Source organism: Podarcis bocagei (genome assembly GCF_964188305.1).
Source record: "Podarcis bocagei genome assembly, chromosome: 15".
NCBI lineage: Eukaryota > Metazoa > Chordata > Lepidosauria > Squamata > Lacertidae > Podarcis > Podarcis bocagei.
The window spans coordinates 44,349,236-44,372,939 of NC_138141.1; the positions used below are offsets into that span (position 1 = coordinate 44,349,236).

Consider the following 23,704-nt stretch of genomic DNA (forward strand, 5'->3'; position numbering starts at 1 on the left):
ATGTAGATTTGCACATTTATAAAACACTCTGTTGGAGCCATGTCTGTTTTCCAAACCCTTATTATCAACCACAATTCTGAATTTTCAGGGGTGGGGAAGAGACTGAGGTCCAGTTCAATGGGGAAGAAAGAGGTTTGCTTTTGAGCATCACATCAACTCCACCATTTCTGCTTTAATCACAAGCCCTTGAGCCTGGGGAAGAAAGGCACTTTGCATATGTCCAGAGGAACTATTTCTATTACAAACCTGCCAATTTATTTATTTTTTAAATTACATTTGTTACATTATCATCCCAGCCTCCCTCTAAGAAAGTTGCAGTGGTATATACTGTACTCTCTCTCATCCTAACCTGTCGTACAACCACCCTGCAAGGTAGACTAAGCTGATAAACTGCCCCAATGGCACACTAAGTGAGATTCAACAGCTGAGCTGGGATTCAAACCTGGATCTCTGCCCTGTCCTACCTCAAGAAAACTTAACTATCACACTGGCTCTTGGGAAGGTGTCTTGGATTAGCATGGCAGCTAATTTCCTAACAGGGAGCCCCCGCCAATCAAATCTTTCCTCCGGCATGAATTCTGTCTGTATTGAATTGGCCTCAGTCTCCTCACCTGCAGTAGGGGGATAATACTACTCTAACCTACCTGGCAGGTTTGTTGTGAAAGGATGGCACACTTTTGAATGCCTAGGGGCCGCTATATAAACCCTGTTATTGATAAGATTTCTGAAAAGTCTCAAGGATCAGAATTCATCTCACGTCTGGCTTCTGGCGTCGCCTGCCCTGCTTTCCCACCTGGCTCTGCACCCAAAAAACCGCTTCAGACCCCCCCCCACTAATGTGGTTTTGGGGGGAACAGAGGATGTTCCAAGGCTGGAACCCCGAAAGCAAGGAGGGAAAGATGGAGGCTGGATGCAGGGAGCCAGGAAGAGAAAGTCAAGCTCTGTTGTGTAAGCAGATCACACCTGCTGTGCTGAACTCGCCAGCTCACCAACACCCCCCCCTTTCCAAATTTCTTTACATCACAGTCCGGGGCGGGCAGAGGGGTCCCCATGGAAGTTGGGGGGAGGTTAGGGGAACGAAAAGGCCAAGCAGCTCAAACCGGGGTGTCAGAAGTGTGAAGCAAACTCAGGAAGGGGGATGTTGGTGTAGAATCAAGCTGCATTTTAAGGGGGCATTAATTTCAGAGAGATTCAACTGGAAGTAAAACCCACAGGTTTTCCTTTGGGGGGGGATCTCAGTGGATGGTCACCCCACCCCAATTCTGCATCCTCTTTCTCCTTTTCCCTCCCTCCTTTGCCACATCAGGGTATCAACAGCCCTGGCGGGTTTATGTAACCCGCTCCAGACTTGCCAAAGCAGGTATTTTACGAGGCCAGCCACGGCGCATGCAAATCAGAAATGTTGGGTAGCAAAATGGGGGGGGGGGGAGATGAGGGAGGGCAATGGTTTTGCTGGCGTGCACACACACTCTCCCACCCCCCCTTTTAAAAGAGGCGAGGGAGAGCCCTAATGCCAACCGGTCGCCCGCTTGCCGACAACACAGAACGCCAACGAAAGCTGGTACCCCTGGGCAAGACCCCCGTTTCCTCTCTCTCCACCCCCATACACACACACGCTCCCCAAAAGATGGGGGGCGAGGCACGAAGAGCGCAAGGCACGTACTGCTATAGAGGGTGTCGATCCAGGAGAGGCGCGGAGGTCCGCGCTGGCTCAAGGGCTCCATCCTAATTCAGCGATGATGATGTTGATGTTGCCGGCAGAACCATCAAATCCCCGGGCAGGAGAGCATCGTTAAACAAAGGGAGAGGGGTTGGGGAGGGGAGTTGGGGAGCCGAAATGTGGAGGCGCACGACGCCGGGAAGAGGGGTGCGATTTAGAAGCTGGGTTCTTAAAAAAAAATAATTAAAAATTGGGGGAGACAAGAAACGCACACAGAGATAAACAGAGCAGCGTCGGGGAGAGCACCGAGCCGCGGGAAAAAAAGGTGGAAGCGTTCAGGAAGCTGCCAGGGAGGGAGAGGATGAGAGGATGAAAAGGGAGGCAGTCAGGATGGAGCTCACAAGCTCGCTGGCAGGGGTGGCGCTGGAGATGTGACAGCCCAGTGTGTGTGTGTGTGTGTGTGTGTGTGTGTGTGTGTGTGTGTTGGGAGGTGGGGTAGGGAGGTGTTGTGTTGGGTGGGGGGAATAGAGAGAAGGCAACTTTCTTCCCAGGGTTTGAGGGGGAGGGAGAGCCCTGCCCACCAATGGCGAGCGCACAAGTGCTCCCCCAATGCTCCCTTACGCAAGGGAGGGAGATGGAGGCACAAGATGGGGAGGGGGGAGGGAGGGAGGGGAGCCGCCAGTGCCCTGCGGAGGGTGTCTGGGGGAAAGGGAGACACACACACAGGCAGGCAGGCAGTCTCAGGCTCTCGCCCCCTCTGGAGGGAGATGCATCTTCAGGGGTGGGCTGCAGCCGAGGGGTTAGAACATCAGCATTGCGTGCAGAGGGTCCTGGGTTCAAGTCCCAACAGCAGCTCCAGGTAGGGCTGGGGACGTCCCTTCCTAAAACCCCTGGAGAGCTGCTGCCAGCCAGTGTGGGCAGTGCTAAACCACATGGACCAGCAAGTTAATGCGGTAGAAAACAGCTTCCTCTGTCTTTTTATTTCAAATCATGAGGACTAGCGTCATGATTCCAGGGGAAGAGCCACTGGGGCAGAACCCTGTCACAGACTCTGGAGAGACGCTGCCAGTCAAGGCTGACAATACTGAGCTAGATGGACCATTGCCTCAGTCTACTGAAACCCAGCCTTAATTGAGAACTTTGAAGACTAGATTTTTATTTTATTTTTCCGGGGAGTTCAGTGGGAGAGCAGCTACTTTGCATGCAGAAGGTTCCAGCTTCAGCTCCCAGTGGGGCTAAGAGACCCCCCCAACCCCAGGGAGCCGCTGCCAGCCAGTGTAGACAACCCTGAAATATGACTCCGTAGAAGACAGCTTCCTCTGCTCCTATTTCAACCCTGTATTCAGAATCATGAGGGCTAGAATCTTAACTTGCACTTTGGGGAATGCTTTGCATGCAGAAGATTCCAGGTTTGATCCCTGAAGGCATCCCGAGGTTGGGCTGAGGAAAACTCACTGCCTCAGGCAGAAAAGCAGCAAACCCTCCCTTGGAGCTCATCCCCAACATGTGGAGCTCAGAGGTAGACTGCCTCTATCTTTGGAGGCTCCACCATGTATAGTGAAACCCAGGTGTTCTCCGCCTGAGCTATCCTGATGGGTAGCAGGAGTAGCCATTCTGTGGCCGTCCTGATGCTCCTGAACTACAACTCCCATCATCCTCTCTGGCTGCGGACCATCCTGGCTCACAGGGCAGATGGGAGCTGGAGTCTGTCAAGTCCTCGGAAAATGGCCAGGGTTCCTCATCCCAGCTTTCAATGAAGAAAATCCACTTTGCTGAACAAACTCCTTGGCTACAGGGCAGGGAACCCTGTGGGTGCAGATGTGGATGAACTATAACTCCCATCACCCCTTGCCTCTAGCCTTAATGGCTGAGTACAGTCTCAGCACCCTTGAACTACAGTTCCCAGGATTCCTTAGGGTGAGGACGTCGCTGTTGTTGTTTAGTTGTTTAGTGGTGTCCGCCTCTTCGTGACGCCCTGGACCAGAGCACGCCAGGCACTCCTGTCTTCCACTGCCTCCCGCAGTTTGGTCAAACTCATGCTGGTAGCTTCGAGAACACTGTCCAACCATCTCGTCCTCTCTCATCCCCTTCTCCTTGTGCCCTCCATCTTTCCCAACATCAGGGTCTTTTCCAGGGAGTCTTCTCTTCTCATGAGGTGGCCAAAGTCTTGGAGCCTCAGCTTCAGGATCTGTCCTTCCAGTGAGCACTCAGGGCTGATTTCCTTCAGAATGGAGAGGTTTGATCTTCTTGCAGTCCATGGGACTCTCAAGAGTCTCCTCCAGCACCAGAATTCAAAAGCATCAATTCTTCAGCGATCAGCCTTCTTTATGGTCCAGCTCTCACTTCCATACATCACTACTGGGAAAACCATAGCTTGAACTATACGGACCTTTGTTGGCAAGGTGATGTCTCTGCTTTTTAAGATGCTGTCTAGGTTTGTGCTTTAAAACTATGGTGTCCATACAGACCTAATTGAACCTGGGACCTTCTGCGTGCCCTGCTATGGAGCTGTGGCCTGATGCAGCCCAGCGGGGTCTCAACGCCAGTGTGGTGTAGAGGTTAGAGCATCAGGCTAGGCCCTGGGAGGCCTGGGTTCGAATTCCCCACTCGGCCATGAAACTATCAGAGGGTGTGTGGCTTTGGGCCTGTCACAGACTCTCAGCCTAACCTTCCTCACAAGGTTGTTGTGAGAATCAAATAAGGAGAGGAGAAAGACCACATACATACCACCCTGAACTCATTTAAAATTAAAATGAATTTTTAAAACACCAGAATACCAAACCACATTTCTGCCTTTCCCAAGCCATCCATGTTTTCTCTCCCCTGGTGGCCAGAGAACAGAATCTGGCACCCAGGGCAGCTGTTTGGCATGCAGAAGGCCCCCAACTTTGATCTCCACCTAGACAAGGGTCTACAGTAAGGGAGTCTCTGTTTGGGGCCCCAGAGAGCAGCTGCCGGTCAGAGCAGACCACACTGGCCTTGATGGGACCGATTCAGTGAACCCTGGCGTAAGCAGCTTTCGCTGTTCAACATGGAGACGCCACACCCGCCATGGCAACAGACCAGGAGCCAGGAGGAGGTCGGCTCCGCTCTCTCCCCCCCACCCCCATCTCTACGTTTAGCCCAAGGAAACGCAAGCGCCAGGGAGCCATCAACCCCAATATGTCACAGTGTCGGCCAAGCGTTGCGGCGCGGAGGCTGCCCTTGACGAGAGCGCTGTCGGCCGGTCCGTGCTGGAGGCAAAGCGCTGGCATGGGGCTGCTCCCCCCCCACCTTTGCCTCCGCATCTCCCACCCAGGCAGACGTCTCTGGGAATACCAGCAGGATATTTGCAGCAAGGATAGAATCGCAGAATTACGGTAGAGTTGGAAAGGGACCCCTGGTGGTCATCCAGTCCAGCCCCCTGCAATGCAGGAATCTCAACCCAAGTATCCCCGACAGAGGGCCATGCCAACCTCTGATTAAAAACCTCCAAGGAAGGAAAAGCTTTTTCCGGGATCCTTTCACTAGGACTAGCAACTTTCCCCTCCTTTTCCTATGAAAGCTCAAGAGTTGGAACACCTGCCCAGGAGCACCCAGGGAAGCCCTCATGGGCGCCACAGCGCCCGTGGGCACCTGGTTGGTGACCCCTGTTCCTGGGGATTTCAAGCATCACTATCATGGGCTGCCTACCGGCCAAGGAGCTTTTCCTACAAGCCCACACAAATGCTTATCCAAAGATAAAATGGCAGGCAGGCAGGAACCCCAACAGTCCTGGAACACTGACTCCCTTTTCAAAATATAATAATAATAATAATAATAATAATAATAATAATAATAATAATAATAATACAAAATTATTTGTACCCTGCCCATCTGGCTGGGTTTCCCCAGCCACTCTGGGCGGCTTCCAACAAAGATTAAAAATACATTAAAACAAAGATTAAAAATAACACACACACACCCCGGTGATGTCCCCTTGAAATGGCAAAGTCAGATTTAGAGGATATTATTATACCAGAGCAAGTGATCAAACCAAGACACCTCGACAGAGCAGCTTTGGGTTGCAAGGCTTGGGGAGAGAACCTGAGTCAGTGTGGTGTAGTGGTTAGAGTCCTGGACTAGGACCCAGGAGACGAAGGTTCAAATCCCCGCTTAGCCATGGAGCTCACTGGATGCGGCCTCAGGTCAGTCCCTATCCTTCGCAGCCTAACCGACCTCACAGGGTTGTTGAGAGGACCAAATGGGGAGGGGGGAGACCAAAAGCCACCTTGCGCTCCTTCGAGGAAAACAGGGATGCAATTGCAATATATAAGTAATAATAAATAACATAGATCTATAAATTATTATTATTATATTATTACAGTGGTACCTCGGGTTAAGCACTTAATTCATTCCGGAGGTCCGTTCTTAACCTGAAACTGTTCTTAACCTGAAGCGCCACTTTTGCTAATGGGGCCTCCTGCTGCTGCCGCACTGCCGGAGCACGATTTCTGTTCTCATCCTGAAGCAAAGTTCTTAACCCAAGGTAATATTTCTGGGTTAGTGGAGTCTGTAACCTGAAGCGTATGTAACCCGAGGTACCACTGTATTAGTATTTATTCAATTTCTATACCACCCTTTATCAAAAGATTTCATGCCAAACGACGTTTGAGAATGGCAAAATATTAGGATTTTACAATATCAGAAAACTAATAAAAATTATCATAAAAAGGGATTATTATTGGAATAGATCTAGCCAACGGCGCCCTGATCCTTTGGGGGGGGGGCACCCAAAAATGTGGATCCGGAACCAGGAGATAAGGGAGAATGGCAAAAGATTTGGATCCACCAAGCTTGTTGTCTCCTGGAGGGCGGGACTCGAACCCATAGCTTCACGTGACAAGAAAGGAGATTCCGACTTATTGTCAGGAAGAACTTTCTGACAATAAGAGCAGTTTGACAGCGGAATGGACTCCCTCAGGAGGTTGTGGACTCTAAGCACAGGTTGGATTGTCCTGGATGCTTGAGTTGAGATTCCTGCGTTGCGGGGGGTTGGACTAGATGACCCCAGGGGTCCCTTCCAACTCTACAATTCTATGAAAACTGCCGGCTCCCTGACTCTAAGTCTCCCAAGAGTGATCTCTCTCCCCCACCCCACTCCTCTGCCACCTCACTCCCTGACTGGCAGTGCCTCTCGACACCCTCCGAGTGAGTCACGAGGGAGGGGTGGCAATGAATCACCAGCAGAAGGTGGGAAAAGGCAGGGGGGAGAACGTGCCATAATTAGCACCCAAAGATGCCTGCACAAAGGAGACGGATCAGGACAGTGTCTTTACTCTCTCTGCTTCCACCTGCCTTGCCCCCACCCTCCAGTCTCTGCTTCTCAATTTGTATTGTATTATTTTATGCACCGTGGCTTGCCGTTGTTTTATTGATTGCAGTTTCGAAATTATTTATTGCAATTGTTAAGAGTGGGTTTCTGTTTACCGTATTTTTCACCCCATAGGACGCACTTTCCCCCCTCCAAAAATGAAGGGGAAATGTGTGTGCGTCCTATGGGGCGAATGCAGGCTTTCGCTGAAGCCTGGAAAGCAAGAGGCGTCGGTGCGCACCGACCCCTCTCGCTCTCCAGGCTTCCCGCACCTCTCCGCAAGGCACGGAAGCCCTGCGCTGGGCTCCCGCTGCTTGCGGAGAGTTGCCTGTTCTGGGGGCTTCCCCCACCCCAGCCCCTCGCCTGGGGGGGAAATAATTTCCCCCCCCTTTATTCCCCCCCCAAAAAAAACTAGGTGCGCCTTATGGGACGGTGCGTCCTTTAGGGCGAAAAATATGGTAATTTTTATATGCTGATATTATTATTCTATACTATTCTAATGATAGCTGAATGTAGATTGCTTATTTTAAAGCTGTTTTACTATCACATTTTGTATTGCATTACAGTGGTACCTCAGGTTACATACGCTTCAGGTTACATACGCTTCAGGTTACAGACTCCGCTAACCCAGAAATAGTGCTTCCGGTTCAGAACTTTGCTTCAGAATGAGAACAGAAATCGTGCTCCGGCGGCGCAGCGGCAGCAGGAGGCCCCATTAGCTAAAGTGGTGCTTCAGGTTAGGAACAGTTTCAGGTTAAGAACGGACCTCTGGAACGAATTAAGTACTTAACCCGAGGTACCACTGTAGATTGTTATAAGCTGTACATTCTTTGTTTCTTCAGCTTGAGTATTGTAAGATAGAAAGGCGGTACAGTATACAAATTAAAAGTGGTGATGATGATGGCGGTGGTTGCCTGTATATAAACACAAACAAATGCCACCCTCATCCTCAAGAGACGACAGAAATAAAGGCAGATTCATACATTCATCCGCATTCGTTTCTTTTCGGGGGTTAATTCTAACATGCCCATCAGTTGACTGCAATGCACTCAAGGTGGCAGGCGGGGGGGTGTCCCCCCCAAAAAAAACCACTTATCCTCACAACAACCCTCTGAGGAAGGCTAAGTTGAGAGGGAGGAGACAGCAGGCAACTGGCCCAATATAATCCAGGAAGCTCAATCATAGAATTGGAAGGGACCTCGAGGGTCATCTAGTCTAACCCGCTGAAATGCAGGAACCTTTTGCCCAGTGTGGGGCTCGAACCCACAACCTTGAGATGAAGAGCCTCAGGCTCTACCGACTGAGATGGGGTACATAAGTTTATTTCCCCAATTTCCGCATTTTTGGAAGATGCTTGGAGGCTCCTTAGGGGTCAAGAGACTAATGAATTGAAGAAATTAGTGAATAATAAAATAATAATAAATAATAATAGAGTGAGACCTGTCAGCATATCACAGCTCTGCTCAGAGACCTGGACTAGTCCAAGTCCAAAGTGTTCCCATTGGGATATAAGGCTCTTAACAGCCTAGGACCAGTCTACCTGCAAGATCACCTTGAAACGTTAAAAAGAGGAATACACCAAAAACAGATTAAAAAGCACATCAACATTCTACAAATCTCCATAGGCTTAATGGTTGCTTTTAACTGCTTTTCTAAACTAATAATTTCATTGTCTTATTCTTTCCACAAACTGCTTTGAGGTTGCTGGGTTTGGGATTTTCTTTATTTACAATTAAGCGGTATATATGTTTGATAAAAGAAAAGAAATAAAATTCATCCACACTTTAAGGAGAGCAGCTACTTCCGGCCGGGGGCATCGTGAAGTTTAATTCAAAAATGCCAGCCTGCAATTACGTTCCTGCAGCTTCTGCTAAACTGATACCCTCCAGATGCTTTGGGAGTTGTAGCTCAAAACATCTGGGGGGCGTCAGCTTGGCGAAGGCCGTTTTGCTGTGTTGCGTCAAATTGCTTTTATGGACTTTTCAGATTTACTGAGCCAGCCTGGGACCTGGACGGCGGCTCTTCTGCTTGCAAAGGATGTGCTTGACCCCCAAGCTACAGCCCCGTCCTACGTCAGCAGCAGGAACCCAATTTTATCTCTGTGGGGAAAGCAGCATCAGACAAGATGGGCTCTGGCTTGACTCCAGATAGAAGGCGGAGTTCTTCCTTTGCCCACTCACGTCAGTGCAAAAGGACGGGAGCAAAAAGCCGTGGCAGCTTTGCATGCCAAGCAGGGCTGGGAAAGGCTCCTGCTGAAACCCTGGAGGGATGCTGCCAGTCAGTGCTGCTAGTACTGAGCCGGAAGGACCAACGGCATTTCCTGTTCAGCCATTGACTCAGAACCATGAGGACTGGAATCCTGGCCATAGCTCAGGGGTGCAAACCCTGTTTTGTATGCAGAAGGTCCCAGGTTTCATCCAAGTGACATTTTGCTTTCCCCATACAGTGGTACCTTGGTTCCCAAACGCCTTGGTACTCAAACAACTTGGAACCCAAACCCTGCAAACCCAGAAGTAAGTGTTCTGGTTTGCGAATTTTTCCGGAAGCCAAACATACTCTGTTTTGAGTTTTACGCTACTGATGTGAATGCCACACTTCCATTTTGAGTTTTACGCTGAGGTCTGTCTGATTTTGCTATTTTTGTTCTGATTTGGTGGCTCCTTTTGTTTTGTTCTTGTGACTGTGTGGAACCCAGTTCAGCCACTGATTGATTGATTGATTGATTGATTGATTGTGTGACTGCAGCACACTGTTTATTGCTTTCATTTTATGGATCCATGGTCTCGTTAATATAGTAAAATTCATGTTAAATTTCTGTTTTAGGGGTTGTTTTTAAAACTCTGGAACGGATTAACCCATTTTGCATGACTTTCTATGGGAAAGCGTGCCTTGGTTTTGGAACGGACTTCTGGAAAGGATTAAGTTTGAGAACCAAGGTGCCGCTGTATTTATTTACCTACTTAATTTATACAGCTGCCCTATAAGAGAAGTACAATAGGAAGCCAGTGTGGTGTAGTGGTTAAGAGTTCTGCACCGGCACCTGGGATATCAGGGTTCGAATCCCCGTTCAGTCACAAAGCTCACTGAGTGAGCCTGGGGTCAGTCGCAGCCTCTTCACCTACCTTGCAGGGTCGTTGTAAGGATTAACTGTGGAAGGGGATGAACCACGTACTCCTGGGGTACAAATGCAAAAATAAGTTCTTCTGTGTACCTGTTTAAGAAGGCTGGAGGGGCCAGCCAGGTGGAGATTTCTAACCCTGGCTCTCTCTTCCTGTTCAGGGAAGTTTTTAATCTGTGATATTTTAGTGTATTTTTGGTTTCTATGGAAGCCGCCCAGAGTGGCTGGGGAAACCCAGTCAGATGGGTGGGGTACAAATAAATTATTATTATTATTATTATTATTATTATTATTATTATTATTATTATTTAATGAAAATGATTTATAGGTGGTACATGACACCAGTCAAGCTTGCAAAAATTTACCGTTTGCCCGATAATAAATGTTGGAAATGTAATGAGACTGAAGGTACATTATTTCACCTTTGGTGGACATGCCCAAGGATTAAGACATTCTGGGAGATGATCTATAACGAAATGAAAAAGGTATTCAAATATACCTTCCTTAAGAAACCAGAGGCCTTTCTCCTGGGCATGGTCGGCCAATTGGTGCCAAAGAAGGATAGAACTTTTTTTATGTATGCAACAACAGCAGCAAGAATACTCATCGCGAAGTATTGGAAGACACAAGATTTACCCACCCGGGAAGAATGGCAGATGAAGTTGATGGACTATATGGAACTGGCAGAAATGACTGGCAGAATCCGAGACCAGGGAGAAGAGTCAGTGGAAGAAGACTGGAAAAAGTTTAAAGACTGTTTACAGAAATACTGTAAAATTAATGAATGTTAGAACAATGTTGGAATGAAGTTATATGGCTTTGGCTGAAATGTTATAAGGAATTAAGTATAAATAGATTAATAGAGTGTTAAAGGAAAAAAATAAGGTTCGAATGTGTTAAGATAATTATAGGATAGAAAACAGAGGAAGATGGAAAGGAATTGCTGAAACAATTAACAGAAGTGGAATACAAAAAGGGAGGTGTGAGGAGGTCGTTGAAATAAGTGAATGAAAGATAAGATATTGAAATTATTTGATGTGTTTTAAACTGTTTTTGTTTTGTTATTTCAATGTGTTAGTGTTATGTGTTAGTGTTAGTGTTATGTAGTGTTTTTGCATTGTATTGTATTGTCCTTTTTTGTAGTGTTTAAATTGTTGGAAAAACAATAAATATTATTTTTAAAAAATAATAAATTATTATTATTATTATTATTATTATTATTATTATTATTATTAAACACCCTCTGTGCATGCTCAGGAGGCTTTCCACTTCAGCTCTGCCTTCTGCCTTTCAGAGGTCAGTTCTAGGGCCAAGACAAAACTCTTATTGCTGTGGCAAAGGCAGAGGGGGAGAGACAGCTAATCGATGGACGGCAAACCTCTAATAAAATAAGAACCGAGAAAATGCACACAGAGAGAGAGAGTCCATCCTCTCCTTCCCTTCTTTACCACAAAGTCCCCAAAGCCCAGGCAATTACTGGTGGGGGAACGAGAACGCAGAAATGGAAGCCACCAAGGACAGGTCCAGTCCGGTAAAATTATATATTGTTACTTTTGAGAAGCTCTCTGGCCTCTCTGCCCTTAACAAGCTCCAGGCCGCCACCTTGTGGCCCAAAGGGATCCATGCAATAGTTTTTAGATGGGTCCAGCCTTCTCCAGGGAGAAAAAGGGAGCCATTCACCAGTTGAATGGATGCCTGTCACATTGCCACCAAAAGGGAGTCTGTGCCTTCCAAAAAAAAGTGGGGGCTAGGTTTCTCTGAAAGTCCAGGCTACAAAGAACCAGCCCAAACGTATCCCCATCATGCATTTAAACCCTGCTTTAAAAACTCTTATTATTTTTTAAGGTTGCTGTTCTCTTTTCCCCCAGTTTCTAGCTTTGGCTCCTAGGCCAAACACGCAAAAAATGTGTGCCCAGGAACTTTTGCATGCACTAAATAACCCTTTTTTTAAAACCAACAACTTGAAACTTGACGCGAGAGTTTTGCGGGTCTCTGAGCTGCCTTGGGCCCAGGGTCAAGTGCGGCCCTTAAGTCCCTTCTGTCTGGCCCCTGGGACTCCCTCCCCAGGCTACACCCTTCACTGGCCCTCCTTTGCACCCTCTTGGGAGTTTCTGATGGGCTGAGGCTGTCGGATCTGTTTTTTTTATATATGTCTATTACTTGCTCCCGTGGGAGGCTGTGGTGACCCCAAACTTAAATGGGCAACTTCATGGAAGAGAGGGCTATCGAAGGCGACGAGCAGGAGGGGAAAGCGGCTGAAGATCACAGGGCGTTTTGCAAGATAAAAACACAATAATGCGTAACAGACTGAATCCCAGTTCCTGGAAACCTCAGGAGGGGAGAGGGCTGCTTGGATCCTGCTTGTGGGCTTTCCTTTGGTGCCTCTGTGGGAACAGGATGCTAGCCTAGATGGGCCATTGGCCTGATCCAGCTACAGAGCTCCTCTGATGGAACCTCCATGCCCAGAGACAGTCTATCTAGGTTCCTAGGTTCTTAGGGACTGAAGGGAAGTTTTTAATGTGTGACATTTTAATGTATTTTTAATCTTTGTTGGAAGCCGGCCAGAGTGGCTGGGGAGATCCAGCCAGATGGGCAGGGTACAAATAATTAATAATAATAATAATAATAATAATAATAATAATAATAATAATAATAATAATAATAATTTGGCCACTGTGGAGACAGGAGGCTGGAACAGGTGGGAAACCGGCCTGATCCGGCAGGCTCTTCTTACGGTGTGTTTTACACTGCTTTTTGCACTTGCTTTTAATAGACGTTTCTTGCAACTTGCTTTCTTTTCTTTTTTTATCTGAAAAAAGCAATAGATAATAATCACCGTTTTGATAAATGAGACAGCATCCTTCCCGGCCCTCCAGGAGCTCGTTTCTGCTTTTACCATCGGCAAAAGGCTTTCGCTTCCTTTTGAGGGGGGCGAGGCAGCAAAACCGCAGGGACGCTGCTCCGAGGCGGGTGCAGAGACCACCGTTTCCTGAGAGAGGCACTGGCAGCTCTGAAAGCGTTGCAAGCTGTCCCCTCGGCCTCAGAGAGGAGGTGCTGTATACAGGAGCATCACCAATGAGTCATCTGAAGTTTTTAGGCAAGAGTTCTTCAGTAGCATCAGACTTGCCCTCCAGGAGTCCCACGAAATCTTCCTTCTGCCATCTATGCTCTGATAACCTCTAGGCTGGATTAGTGCAATGCGTTTTACGTAGGGCTGCCTCTGAAGACAGTTCAGAAGCTTCACCGGGGCTAGAAGGTTTGAGAATATAAGGCCAATCCTAGCCCAACAGCACTGGCTGCCAATTGGTTTCTGGGCCCATGGACTGCAAGATCAAACCTCTCCATTCTGAAGGAAATCAGCCCTGAGTGCTCACTGGAAGGACAGATCCTGAAGCTGAGGCTCCAAGACTTTGGCCACCTCATGAGAAGAGAAGACTCCCTGGAAAAGACCCTGATGCTGGGAAAGATGGAGGGCACAAGGAGAAGGGGACGACAGAGGATGAGATGGTGGGACAGTGTTCTCGAAGCTACCAGCAGGAGTTTGACCAAACTGCGGGAGGCAGTGGAAGACAGGAGGGCCTGGCGTGCTCTGGTCCAGGGGGTCACGAAGAGGCACTAAACGCCTAAACAACAACAATTAAAGCCCAACAGCACTGGCTGTCAGTTGGTTTCTGGGTCCAATTCAAAGTGCTGGTTTTGACCTATAAAGCTTTAAATGGCTCAGGACTTGACCGCCTCTCTCCTTTTGAACACCCCCAGACCCTGATATCATCATCTGGGCTCCTTCTTTGTGTGCCTCCTCTGTGAGAAGTCCAGGGGGCAGCAACACGAGAACGGGGCCTTTTCTGTGGTGGCTCCCTGCTTGTGGAACGCTCTCCCTAGAGAGGCTCCCCTGGCGCCTTCACTCCATACCTTTAGATGCCAGGCAAAAGCATTCCTCCTCTCCCAGGTCTTTGGCTAATTAAACAATCTAATGTGTTTGATGAAAGGGAGTTATTGTTCCATTAAGTGTTTTGAGCTCTCATTTTGTATTCTTACGTTGTGAACTGCACTGCGATCTTCAGATGAAGGGCGATAATAACAATTTAATAAATGGGAATAATTATAATCTGGAGGGCAGCACTCTAGGGGTGTCCCTTGTGCTCCAAACTGAACCCCGGAAACCGTACAGATCCCGGCCCTTGGAAGCCCCTTTGAGGGATCACACACTAAAACAGTGGGGACACAAATGCACACACACACCCACACACCCACACCAAGAAGTTGCTTTAGCAAGAGGTCAAAGGGAACCGGACCGTTCCTATTCACCTGTAAAGCACCATGTTCAAAATCACGCACCTAAAAAAAAAAGTAACTTAAGGCAGAGCCCCAAAGGCTGCACCCAGAGAGGAGCTCAGCTGCTGCAACTCTGCGAGAGTGCCTGCTCTGGTCTGCTGCCACTCCATCTCTGCTGGGACAGGGATAATTTGTCCATTGTCACTCTGACCGTTCCCCATGCTGGCATGAGGACCTCAGAGAGAGGTGGCCTGCCGCAACTCTGCACATGTTGCTCCAATCAGGAGGCAACCCCCCGGGACAGAACATTAGAGGGCATCTAGTCCAACCCGCTTTGGAGGCGGGAAATCCACTGCAGCAGCATCCCTGGTGGAAATCTTTTATCTGCTATCCTTTGGGGCCAATACAGAAAGCAACTGGCACACGACATAGGAAGTCAGACCACTGGTCCATCTAGTTCAATACTGTCCACACTGACTGGCAGCAGCTCTCCAGGATTTCAGACAGGGTTTCCTTCCCAGTCGTACCTAGAGATGCTGGAGATTGAACCTAGGTGCTCTACCACTGAGCCACTGCCCTTCCCCTAAAAACAAACCAAGTTTCCAGTCCTCAAGGTTCTGAATTCGGGGTTGAAATAGCAAGGGTTCATCTAGTTCAGTATCGCTTCCGAGCATGTTTCCGAGCACAATTCAAAGTGTTGGTGCTGACCTTTAAAGCCCTAAACAGCCTCTATACCTGAAGGAGTGTCTCCATCCCCATCGTTCTGCCCGGACAGTGAGGTCCAGCGCCGAGGGGCTTCTGGCGGTTCCCTAATTGCGAGAAGCAAAGCTACAGGGAACCAGGCAGAGGGCCTTCTCGGTAGTGGCACCCGCCCTGTGGAACGCCCTCCCACCAGATGTCAAAGAGAAAAAGAACTACCAGACTTTTAGAAGACATCTGAAGGCAGCCCTGATTAGGGAAGATTTAATGTTTAATAGGCTACTGTATTTTAAAATTTTGTTGGAATTTGCCCAGAGTGGCTGGAGAAACCCAGCCAGATGGGCAGGGTATAAATAAAAAAAATAAATATTCTTATTCTTATTCTATTGCCTACACTGACTGGCAGCAGCTGTCCAGGACCCGGAGATGCTGCCGGGTCCTTCTGCATGAAAAGCGAGGGCTGTACCGCTATGCTACAGCCCTTCCCCAAGGGCTCTGCCTCCCTGCCACTCCTGGCTCAAGCTTGAGAAAAACACACAGGTAGGCATGTCACTCCCGCAGGGCGTAGCAGTTGCTGTGTTGCCCTAGAGGCAAGCAGCCCAGCTTGGCTTCCCTGCCAAAGGACATCCTCCTCCTTTCCTGAGTCAACAGCCCAAGCGCACCCAATAAACAAGGGCTGTTTGCTTTGGCAGGAGAGGCGTGGCCAGCCTCTCCCCAGGGCAGCATTGGCACAGCTCCACCAAGGACGGGTGGAGAGCAAGCGGGCAGGCCTTCAAGGAGGCATTCCTGGGCAAGCAAGCGCCATCCCGCACTGCAAGAACCGCGTGGCCTTTAAATCAGGTCAGGGGCTGAATGTGGATCCTGGTCTTTTGAGCCGGTCCCTGGACACACCCCTCACCAGCCCTGATTCAGTAACAATAAACACAGCCGTACCTTGGTTTTCAAACAGCTTAGTTCTCGTACATTTTGGCTCCCGAACGCCACGAACCTGGAAGTGACTGTTCCGGTTTGCGAACTATTTTTGCGAACTATTCCAATGGGGCTTCCGATAATAATAATAATAATAGCAATAATTTATTATTTATACCCCACCTATCTGGATGGGTTTCCCCAGCCACTCTGGGCGGCTTCCAACAGAATATTAAAATACAATAACCTATTAAACATTCCTTCCTGTAGCACCTTAAAGACCAACTAAGTTAGTTCTTGGTATAAGCTTTCGTGTGCATGTGCATTCAACCTCAATCTGTTAGCCGCCATCCATCCTCCAATCGCCTCCAGACACAATTGGCTGCAGAAGCTTCCTGCAGCCAATCAGACGCCATGCTTTGGTTTCCAAACATTTTGGAAGTCGAACGGACTTCCGGAACGGATTCCATTCGACTTCCAAGGTACGACTGTAACAGCTGGGGGGGGGGACTGCACCCTCCTGGAGTATTTTTACATGTTCTCGAACTCTGATCCTGCCTCTTCCTCACCCGGATGTAAGGCAGAAAGGGGCTTGAGGGTCCATGCGCAGAAGCCAAGGTGGAAAATATTATTTATTAAATTTGTATACTTTGCCCTTCATCCGTAGATCTCAGGGTGGTATACAAAGTAAAAATACAGAATTAAAAGCACAAAATGCATAATAAAAATAATAAACTAAACAAACCAATAACCCTCCATTTCCAAGAGACATCTAAAAGTGTATAGGATGTCAATCAGCCAAAGGCCTGGCAGAAGAGGAACCAGTCGCCTGGCGCCTGAAGGTGTATAATGAAGGCACCAGGCGAACCTTCCTGGTGAAATGCATTCCACAAACGAGGAGCCACTGCAGAAAAGGCCCCGTTCTCGTGTTGCCACCCTCCGGACTTCTAGTGGAAGGGGCACACCAAGAAGGGCCTCAGGTGATGTTCTCAGGGTCTGGGTAGGTTCATATGGAGAGAGGCGGTCCTTGAGGTACTGTATTTACATGCAATGCCCCACCCACTTTTGCCACTGGCCCCGCCCACTACTGGCACGAGTCCCCCCCCCAAGCAATGCGACTCTGAAGCTGGAAAGTATCCCTCTCCCTCACTCAGAATTCTAGCCCTTAGGTCGCTTGATTTTAATTATTTAATTCTAATGCTAGCAAAGTTGCTTTTCAAGTCACTTTGCCCCAGTCTTGAACCCACAACAAAATGGGCTGCTGGTGAAACCTCTGCCCCCTGCAGGATAAGGCCGAGGCCGTTTAGGGCTTTAAAGGTCAGCACCAACACTTTGAATTGTGCTTGGAAACGTACTGGGAGCCAATGCAGGTCTTTCAAGACCAGTGTTATGTGGTCTCGGCGGCCGCTCCCAGTCACCAGTCTAGCTGCCGCATTCTGGATTAGACCAAGCCTACTGGCTGCTGTTTTGCTCTGGTATTCCTGGCTGGTGTCCTTGTTTTTTTGTCCAAGGGAGTCCTCAGATTTCTCCGTTAACAATGTCCCTCTGGTTTTGAAGAAAAAACAAGCAGGACACACCCCAAGGATGCTCTTTTCAACTGGGAGAAAGCCGCTGAGCATTGCAGAAGTAGCCAGCAAGCTGGGTGGCCAAAGGGGCAAGGAGATCTCTGGCAAAGTCAGGCTCCTGAGCATCTTGCCGCCCTTCCAGGCAACAAAGCCTCTCCATGCGCCCCCAGGTGGTGAAACGGAAGTACCGGCGCAGAACCTGCCCCTCGCCTTTCCCTGCATCGGGCTAAAAACCCACTCGGCCCAGTATCCTGTTTCCAACAGAGGACAGGCAGATGCCTCTGCGAAGTCTGCAAGCAGAGGACAAAAACGGCAGATCTCTGACACTTCCCACCCCCCATCTGCTGTCTTGCAGGCCTCTCCTCAATTTTGGGTTTGCGCACTAAAAATAAAGAAATCACAAGCCAATTAAAGCAGACCATGAAGGGCGGCGGGGGGGGGGGGGATAGAGAGCAGTACCAGCTCAGGAAATTGTCAACTGTGGCTTTACTGGCAAGGCAAAAGATCGCCAGCACGATCAGATCACCCGTTTCCTTGCCGACCTTCTGCAGCCGAGGAGATAACAAATTGCCATCTGATCCACCTACAGCCCTCTCTCTCTCTCAGGAACGCACACGGTCTGCAGAGCAACTAAAGCCCCAGCTGAAATCCTTGGCCAGCTGAAAGGATGTTTTGCAAATTTCCCCCCAGGCAAGACAGCACCCTTGACTCTCAGAGCCTTGCAGATTAATCAACTCGAGTGTGTGTTGATTAATCTGCTGAACAATCAACTCAAGCGTGTGTTGATTGATCAATTATCTCTCTACATTATATATGTATGGGGTGGGAAAACTGTGTGCAGCCCAGGGGCCACATTCCTCCACCTGGGGAACCTTCTAAGGTCCAGCCCTCAGTGGTGGGTGGGGCCAGAGGCAAAAGCGATTGGAACAATGCCGGCCAGTTTTTACACACTCACACTTCCACCTCCCCCCCCCCCCATCCAGGCAAGCCAAGAGGCATGATTAGAGTTCAAGGACTTGTTTCCAGGCGGCAGAAACACTCAGGGAAGGTGCAAAGTAGGGATGGCAAGGTCTTAAGGGTGTGGCCTAGGGGAAAACGTTGCTCACCCCTGCCATATACATAAACTAATATTATTCTTTATGGTATTGATATTGGCCGCTCAGAAGCAGAGTTCCCTGGTGGATACAGACCCATTCGCCAGATGCAGTCCGCATAAGCTTATGCCGTAATAAGAGAGGTTAGTCTTTTAAAAGAGCGACACAGCCCTTTCTTGCAACCTGAAAACAGCTAGAGATAAGGAAGTTTCATAAATGGACAGAAAATGCAATCATCAGGGCTGGAGGACCCTCCAGGTGTTGCTGTCATATAATATTTTATTTATTGCCTCCATAGGAGCTCAAGGTGACATAGGTGCTTTCCCTCCTTCTCTCCCATTAATCCTCACAACAACCCTGCGAGGTAGGTAAGGCTGAGAGAAGTCAGTGACTGGCCCAAGGTCACCCCAGTCAGCTTCATAGCCAAGAGGGGGAGATTTGAACCCAGGTCTCCCAGGTTCTAGTCCAGCGCTCTAACCACACTGGCTCTCCGTTGGTGCCACTGCTGGGAGCTGTAGTCTGGGGGAAGCCAGGTTAGTGATGGCTGGTCTAAAGGATGCCAAACACAGTGGAAACCTAAGCAGAGCTTGGCTCTGAACTGCCGCAGGAAGCAAACCTGCCAAGAGGGCTTTTAGCTAATTAAAGAAAGGAAGAAAAAAAGAGGGTGTCACGTGGAAGCATCACTATATAGGACACAGGTCAACAGCCTTGGAGGAAAACCTCACTCGCAAAAGACACAGCTGTACCACCATCAATTTGGCAACGTGGACCGTGACCTTTGGACAAGCATCTTGCCTCAGAAAGAGCTGTCACAGGCAGTTCTCCCCACAAAGGCCAGATTCAGCTCAAATGCACCCAAGTTCCTCCAGGATAATACAAAATATAAAAGCTGCAACTTCCTGGTTAGGAAAGGAACTAGGTGGGTTGGGCAACATTCTCCCCTCTCTTTCACACACACACACAAAAAACAAGTGGGGAGGGAATTGGCCAAGCCGCATGAGAGAATCTCAGCTTTCCTTAAAAAAAAAACTGAGCTACATTTATGTATCCGACAACAGCCACATGGATGCTACTAGCCCAGAGATGGAAAGAATAAAGAGTCCCTAACCTAGAGAGCATCGTAAAAAGCAGAGACAACACCTTGCCAAGAAAGGTCTGTATGGTTAAAGCTATGGTTTTCCCAGTAGTGATGTATGGAAGTGAGAGCTGGACCACAAAGAAGGCTGATTGCCAAAGAATTGATGCTTTTGAATTATGGTGCTGGAGGAGACTTTTGAGAGTCCCATGGACTGCAAGAAGATCAAACCTCTCCATTCTGAAGGAAATCAGCCCTGAGTGCTCACTGGAAGGACAGATCCTGAAGCTGAGGCTCCAAGACTTTGGCCACCTCATGAGAAGAGAAGACTCCCTGGAAAAGACCCTGATGTTGGGAAAGATGGAGGGCACAAGGAGAAGGGGCCGACAGAGGACGAGATGGCTGGACAGTGTTCTGGAAGCTACAAACATGAGTTTGACCAAACTGCGGGAGGCAGTGGAAGACAGGAGTGCCTGGCGTGCTCTGGTCCAGGGGGTCACGAAGAGGCGGACACGACTAAACGACTAAACAACAACCAGAGAGAAATGGCAAACCAAAGTGATGGACTATGCCAAAAATGGCAAAGCTGACTGGAAAACCCAGAAAACTAGAGGAGAAAAACTTTTTGAATGAACAGGGAAAAATTTATAATCTATTTAGGAGATGGAAACATTAGCAGGATTCTAATTTCACTTGTAACGTAACAAATGCTATGGATAATATGGATAGATACAAAATATAGATTACCGTATTTTTCGCTCTATAACACGCACTCAACCATAACATGCACGTAGTTTTTAGAGGAGGAAAATCTGTAGGCATGCCACCTGTAGGCATTCCCTCCATAACACGCACAGACATTTCCCCTTACTTTTTAGGAGGAAAAAAGTGAGCGTTATGGTGCAAAAAATACGGTATATGCAGTTTTAAATGTTGATAATAGGACCCATGGAATGGATGTCTGGCGATTCAGAGAAATCTCTATATACAGATATGTATTTGGTATTGTTATAAATTTATATTTCTAAGATCAAATAAAAACGATTTTCCCAAAAAAAAAAAATTTGAGCTAAGCTGCTAGTCCCTGTGGTTTCAAAGTTGAAGATGAAACTAGCGCAGCCCCAAGGAAAGAAGCTCCTGACAGTGGAATGGACTGCCTTGGGAAGTGGGGGCCAAACTCGATAATCCTACGATTCTATGATCCGGCTGCTCTAGACAGCCCCAGGTGTGCACAGGTGCACACACACACACACACACACACACACAAAAACAAGCAACAACCCTGTGACCAACAACACAGCTGAAAATGCATTCCTGACCCATTTGGCTCAAGACTGGCCACTCTGTCTGGCAGCAACTAGCAGGCGTTTTGGGCAGGGAGTCTCTCTGGACACGCCAGTGTGAATCTGGGGCCTTCTGAAGTCAAACGGCGCAGGCAAAAGAAAACGGGTCACCTGGCGCTGTTGTGAGCTTGGGCGACTAACCACCCATCCAAAGTGGCCCAAGCAGGTGGGCAAAATAAGGATTCGGCCAGGTGCAATTCCACATCCCTGCCATTGCCAACGTTCAAAATGAACCAGGCGACCGTGTGAAGATGCCTGGGTGCCAGAATGGCGCCTGGCAGCTCTACCATCTGGGGATCTTGGTGCCTAGCTTATACACCTGAGTTTCTAACACTGGGCCTCCGATGAGAATCCCGCAGGCAGGACCTGAAGGCAGCAGGAACTCTCTTCACTTGCAGTTTCCAAGAACTGGCATTCAGAGGCATTGACGGCCTCCAGCAGAGGATGGAGAACAGAGCCATTGGGCCCTGTGGCCAGCGACAGCCTTAACCTCCATGACTTTCCTTAACCCGCTTTCAAAGCTGCTGATTTGGGCAACCTGTCGCTCTCTCTGGTGGGAGCAAACAGCTTAGCCGTGCAGCATGACAAAGTCCTTCCTCTTGACTCTGCAGAATCTCTGAGCTCTCAACTTCATCAGATGACTCCCAAGTTGCATGGAAATTGAATCGCCTCCCACCTGGTCCTTGTTAATGGGACCTTCTTCTCGCAAAGGTCTTCTGCTGAGCTGGGGTTCTTCTCCCCACCCCTTACTATCAGGTCAGATTCTCTGCCCACCCAGGCCAGGGTTGCCTGCTCTGAACGGCAGCGAGTCTTCAAGATCCCCTGCCGAGGCCCTTCCCACTTCTTGCCATCTGATCTGCCTACATTTCAAGCACACGCCCCCCCCAAGAATTCTGGGAACTGTAGTTCACCCCCACAGAGAACTACAGTTCCTGTGTCACCTTTAAACTGCAGTTCCCAAGATTCTTCAGAGGACGAGGAAAATATGCTTTAAATGTATGGTGTGTAGGCAGCCTTGGGGTTTGGGGGGGTTGTACCTGGGACCTTCTGCACGCCAAGCAGCTGTCCTGCCACTGAGCTGTGGCCTGATGGGATTTGGAGTCCGGCACCCCTTGCCTTGTGCCATGACATTCAGTACTTCTGCACCAAGAGACTGAATCCCGTCTTAATGTTTAATTTCCCTCTAATCCCAACCCTCCCTGTAACCCCAGATGTTTTGGGGAAGGTGTGGCCACTCAGACATGAGTATGGGACCCTCTATACATGCTCAGGGGCACCTTGGGTTCCCATTACTGTAAAGACAACTCTATATTGAGTGTTTGCTCTGAAAACTGGCTTGAACACCCCAGGACGTTTCCAGCGGGGATGAATCCCGTAACCCCCTCGAAGCGATGTGTGCGTAGCTGAGAGAGGATTTGCCTCCAGGGGCCAAATTAAAACCCGGCAATAATATGCTCTTCCTGAAAGTCCTGGGCCTATTAAGCTATTTTGACAGCGGCATCAATCCTGCTCTCTCTGAGGAGCTGCCTCGGTCTTCCCTGGAGAGGCTTTGCGGCTGGCAGAACGAAAACAAACCCAAGTCTTGCTTTAAGCAATGGGCTTGGTTCCAGGTCTGATTATTGAGGCTGAGCTGGGGGGGGGGTCTGCAATGGTGGGCTGTGGGGAGGTTTGCGCCCAAAAAAACTGTTGTTGTTATTATTAACAACAACAATAATAATTTATTTATAAAAACTGTTTGCCTACTGCTTTGTCATAAAAAAAATACATCAAAGCGGTTTGCAACTATAAAGCCATAAAACCATACAATGTAACCATAAAGAAGTTTAAAGAGGGCATCCATTAGCCTTTGTCGAAGGATGTATTATTAATTTCCTGCAGAGGCACTTAATTTGTTGTTGTTATTTATTTATCAAGGGATGTTGATTCTCCAGCAAGTTAAGGTAGCAGTGTTAGAAACTCAGATATATAAGCTAGGGGCAAATAGCTCCTTAAATCAAGGTTACAGTCGCCAAAACAGAATATCAGATGACGTATACTCAGTTAAACATCTGGTTAGTTTATATGGCAACCTTGAGTTAGATTAAGAACTTAGAGAACTTAAAGAAGAAAAGTCACTAGATTCAGGGACAGTCCACACATATATACCTCTTTTTCTTAATGGTGACTATTCATAACGTAGGAATACTCTTCACAGCTGTGAGCAGGGCAGCTGGGGTGGGGTCAGTGAAGACAAACTACAACAATTAACTATAACGTGTTCACTGCTCCTGCTCAGGCTGCACAGAAAAAGTTCCTGAAATTCATTCAGATAAAATGCAAGTGTGAGAATTCTACAGGATGTGGTCTTAGTGTGTGAAAACAGCCCAGATCCAATGATCCTGGGGCTGGACACCATCCCGCCGCCTGGGCATCCTGACTTTGATAGCCTGGTGCAAAATGCGCCTGGCGCCAGACGCCCCCAATGGGCAACCTGCAAGCAGGACTTGATCACAAGAGCAGCACAGCACTCTCCCCTCCTGCGGTTTCCAGCTACTGGCATTCAGAAGCATGGCTGCCTCCAGCAGAGCCACCCTGGCCAGAAGCCAGAGGCAGCCTTTTCCTCCACGAGTGCCAGACAGCCCAAAGATGTAGCTC

General features: G+C 48.6%; 1 protein-coding gene across 2 annotated transcripts in view; it reads right to left on the reverse strand.

Moving 5' to 3' along the window:
• Positions 1-23,704, reverse strand: part of ABR (ABR activator of RhoGEF and GTPase) — a 116,162-nt gene that overhangs the window by 91,670 nt on the left and 788 nt on the right. Inside the window, exon 1 of one of the 2 annotated variants that reach the window (XM_081172006.1) lies at positions 1,664-2,080. The exons of the other annotated variant lie outside the window; for it this stretch is intronic. Coding sequence (XP_081028132.1) covers positions 1,664-1,724 — 61 coding nt within the window. The 5' untranslated portion in view covers positions 1,725-2,080. Of the gene's footprint in view, positions 1-1,663; positions 2,081-23,704 lie in introns of those variants that run through there. 2 annotated transcript variants of the gene reach the window in all.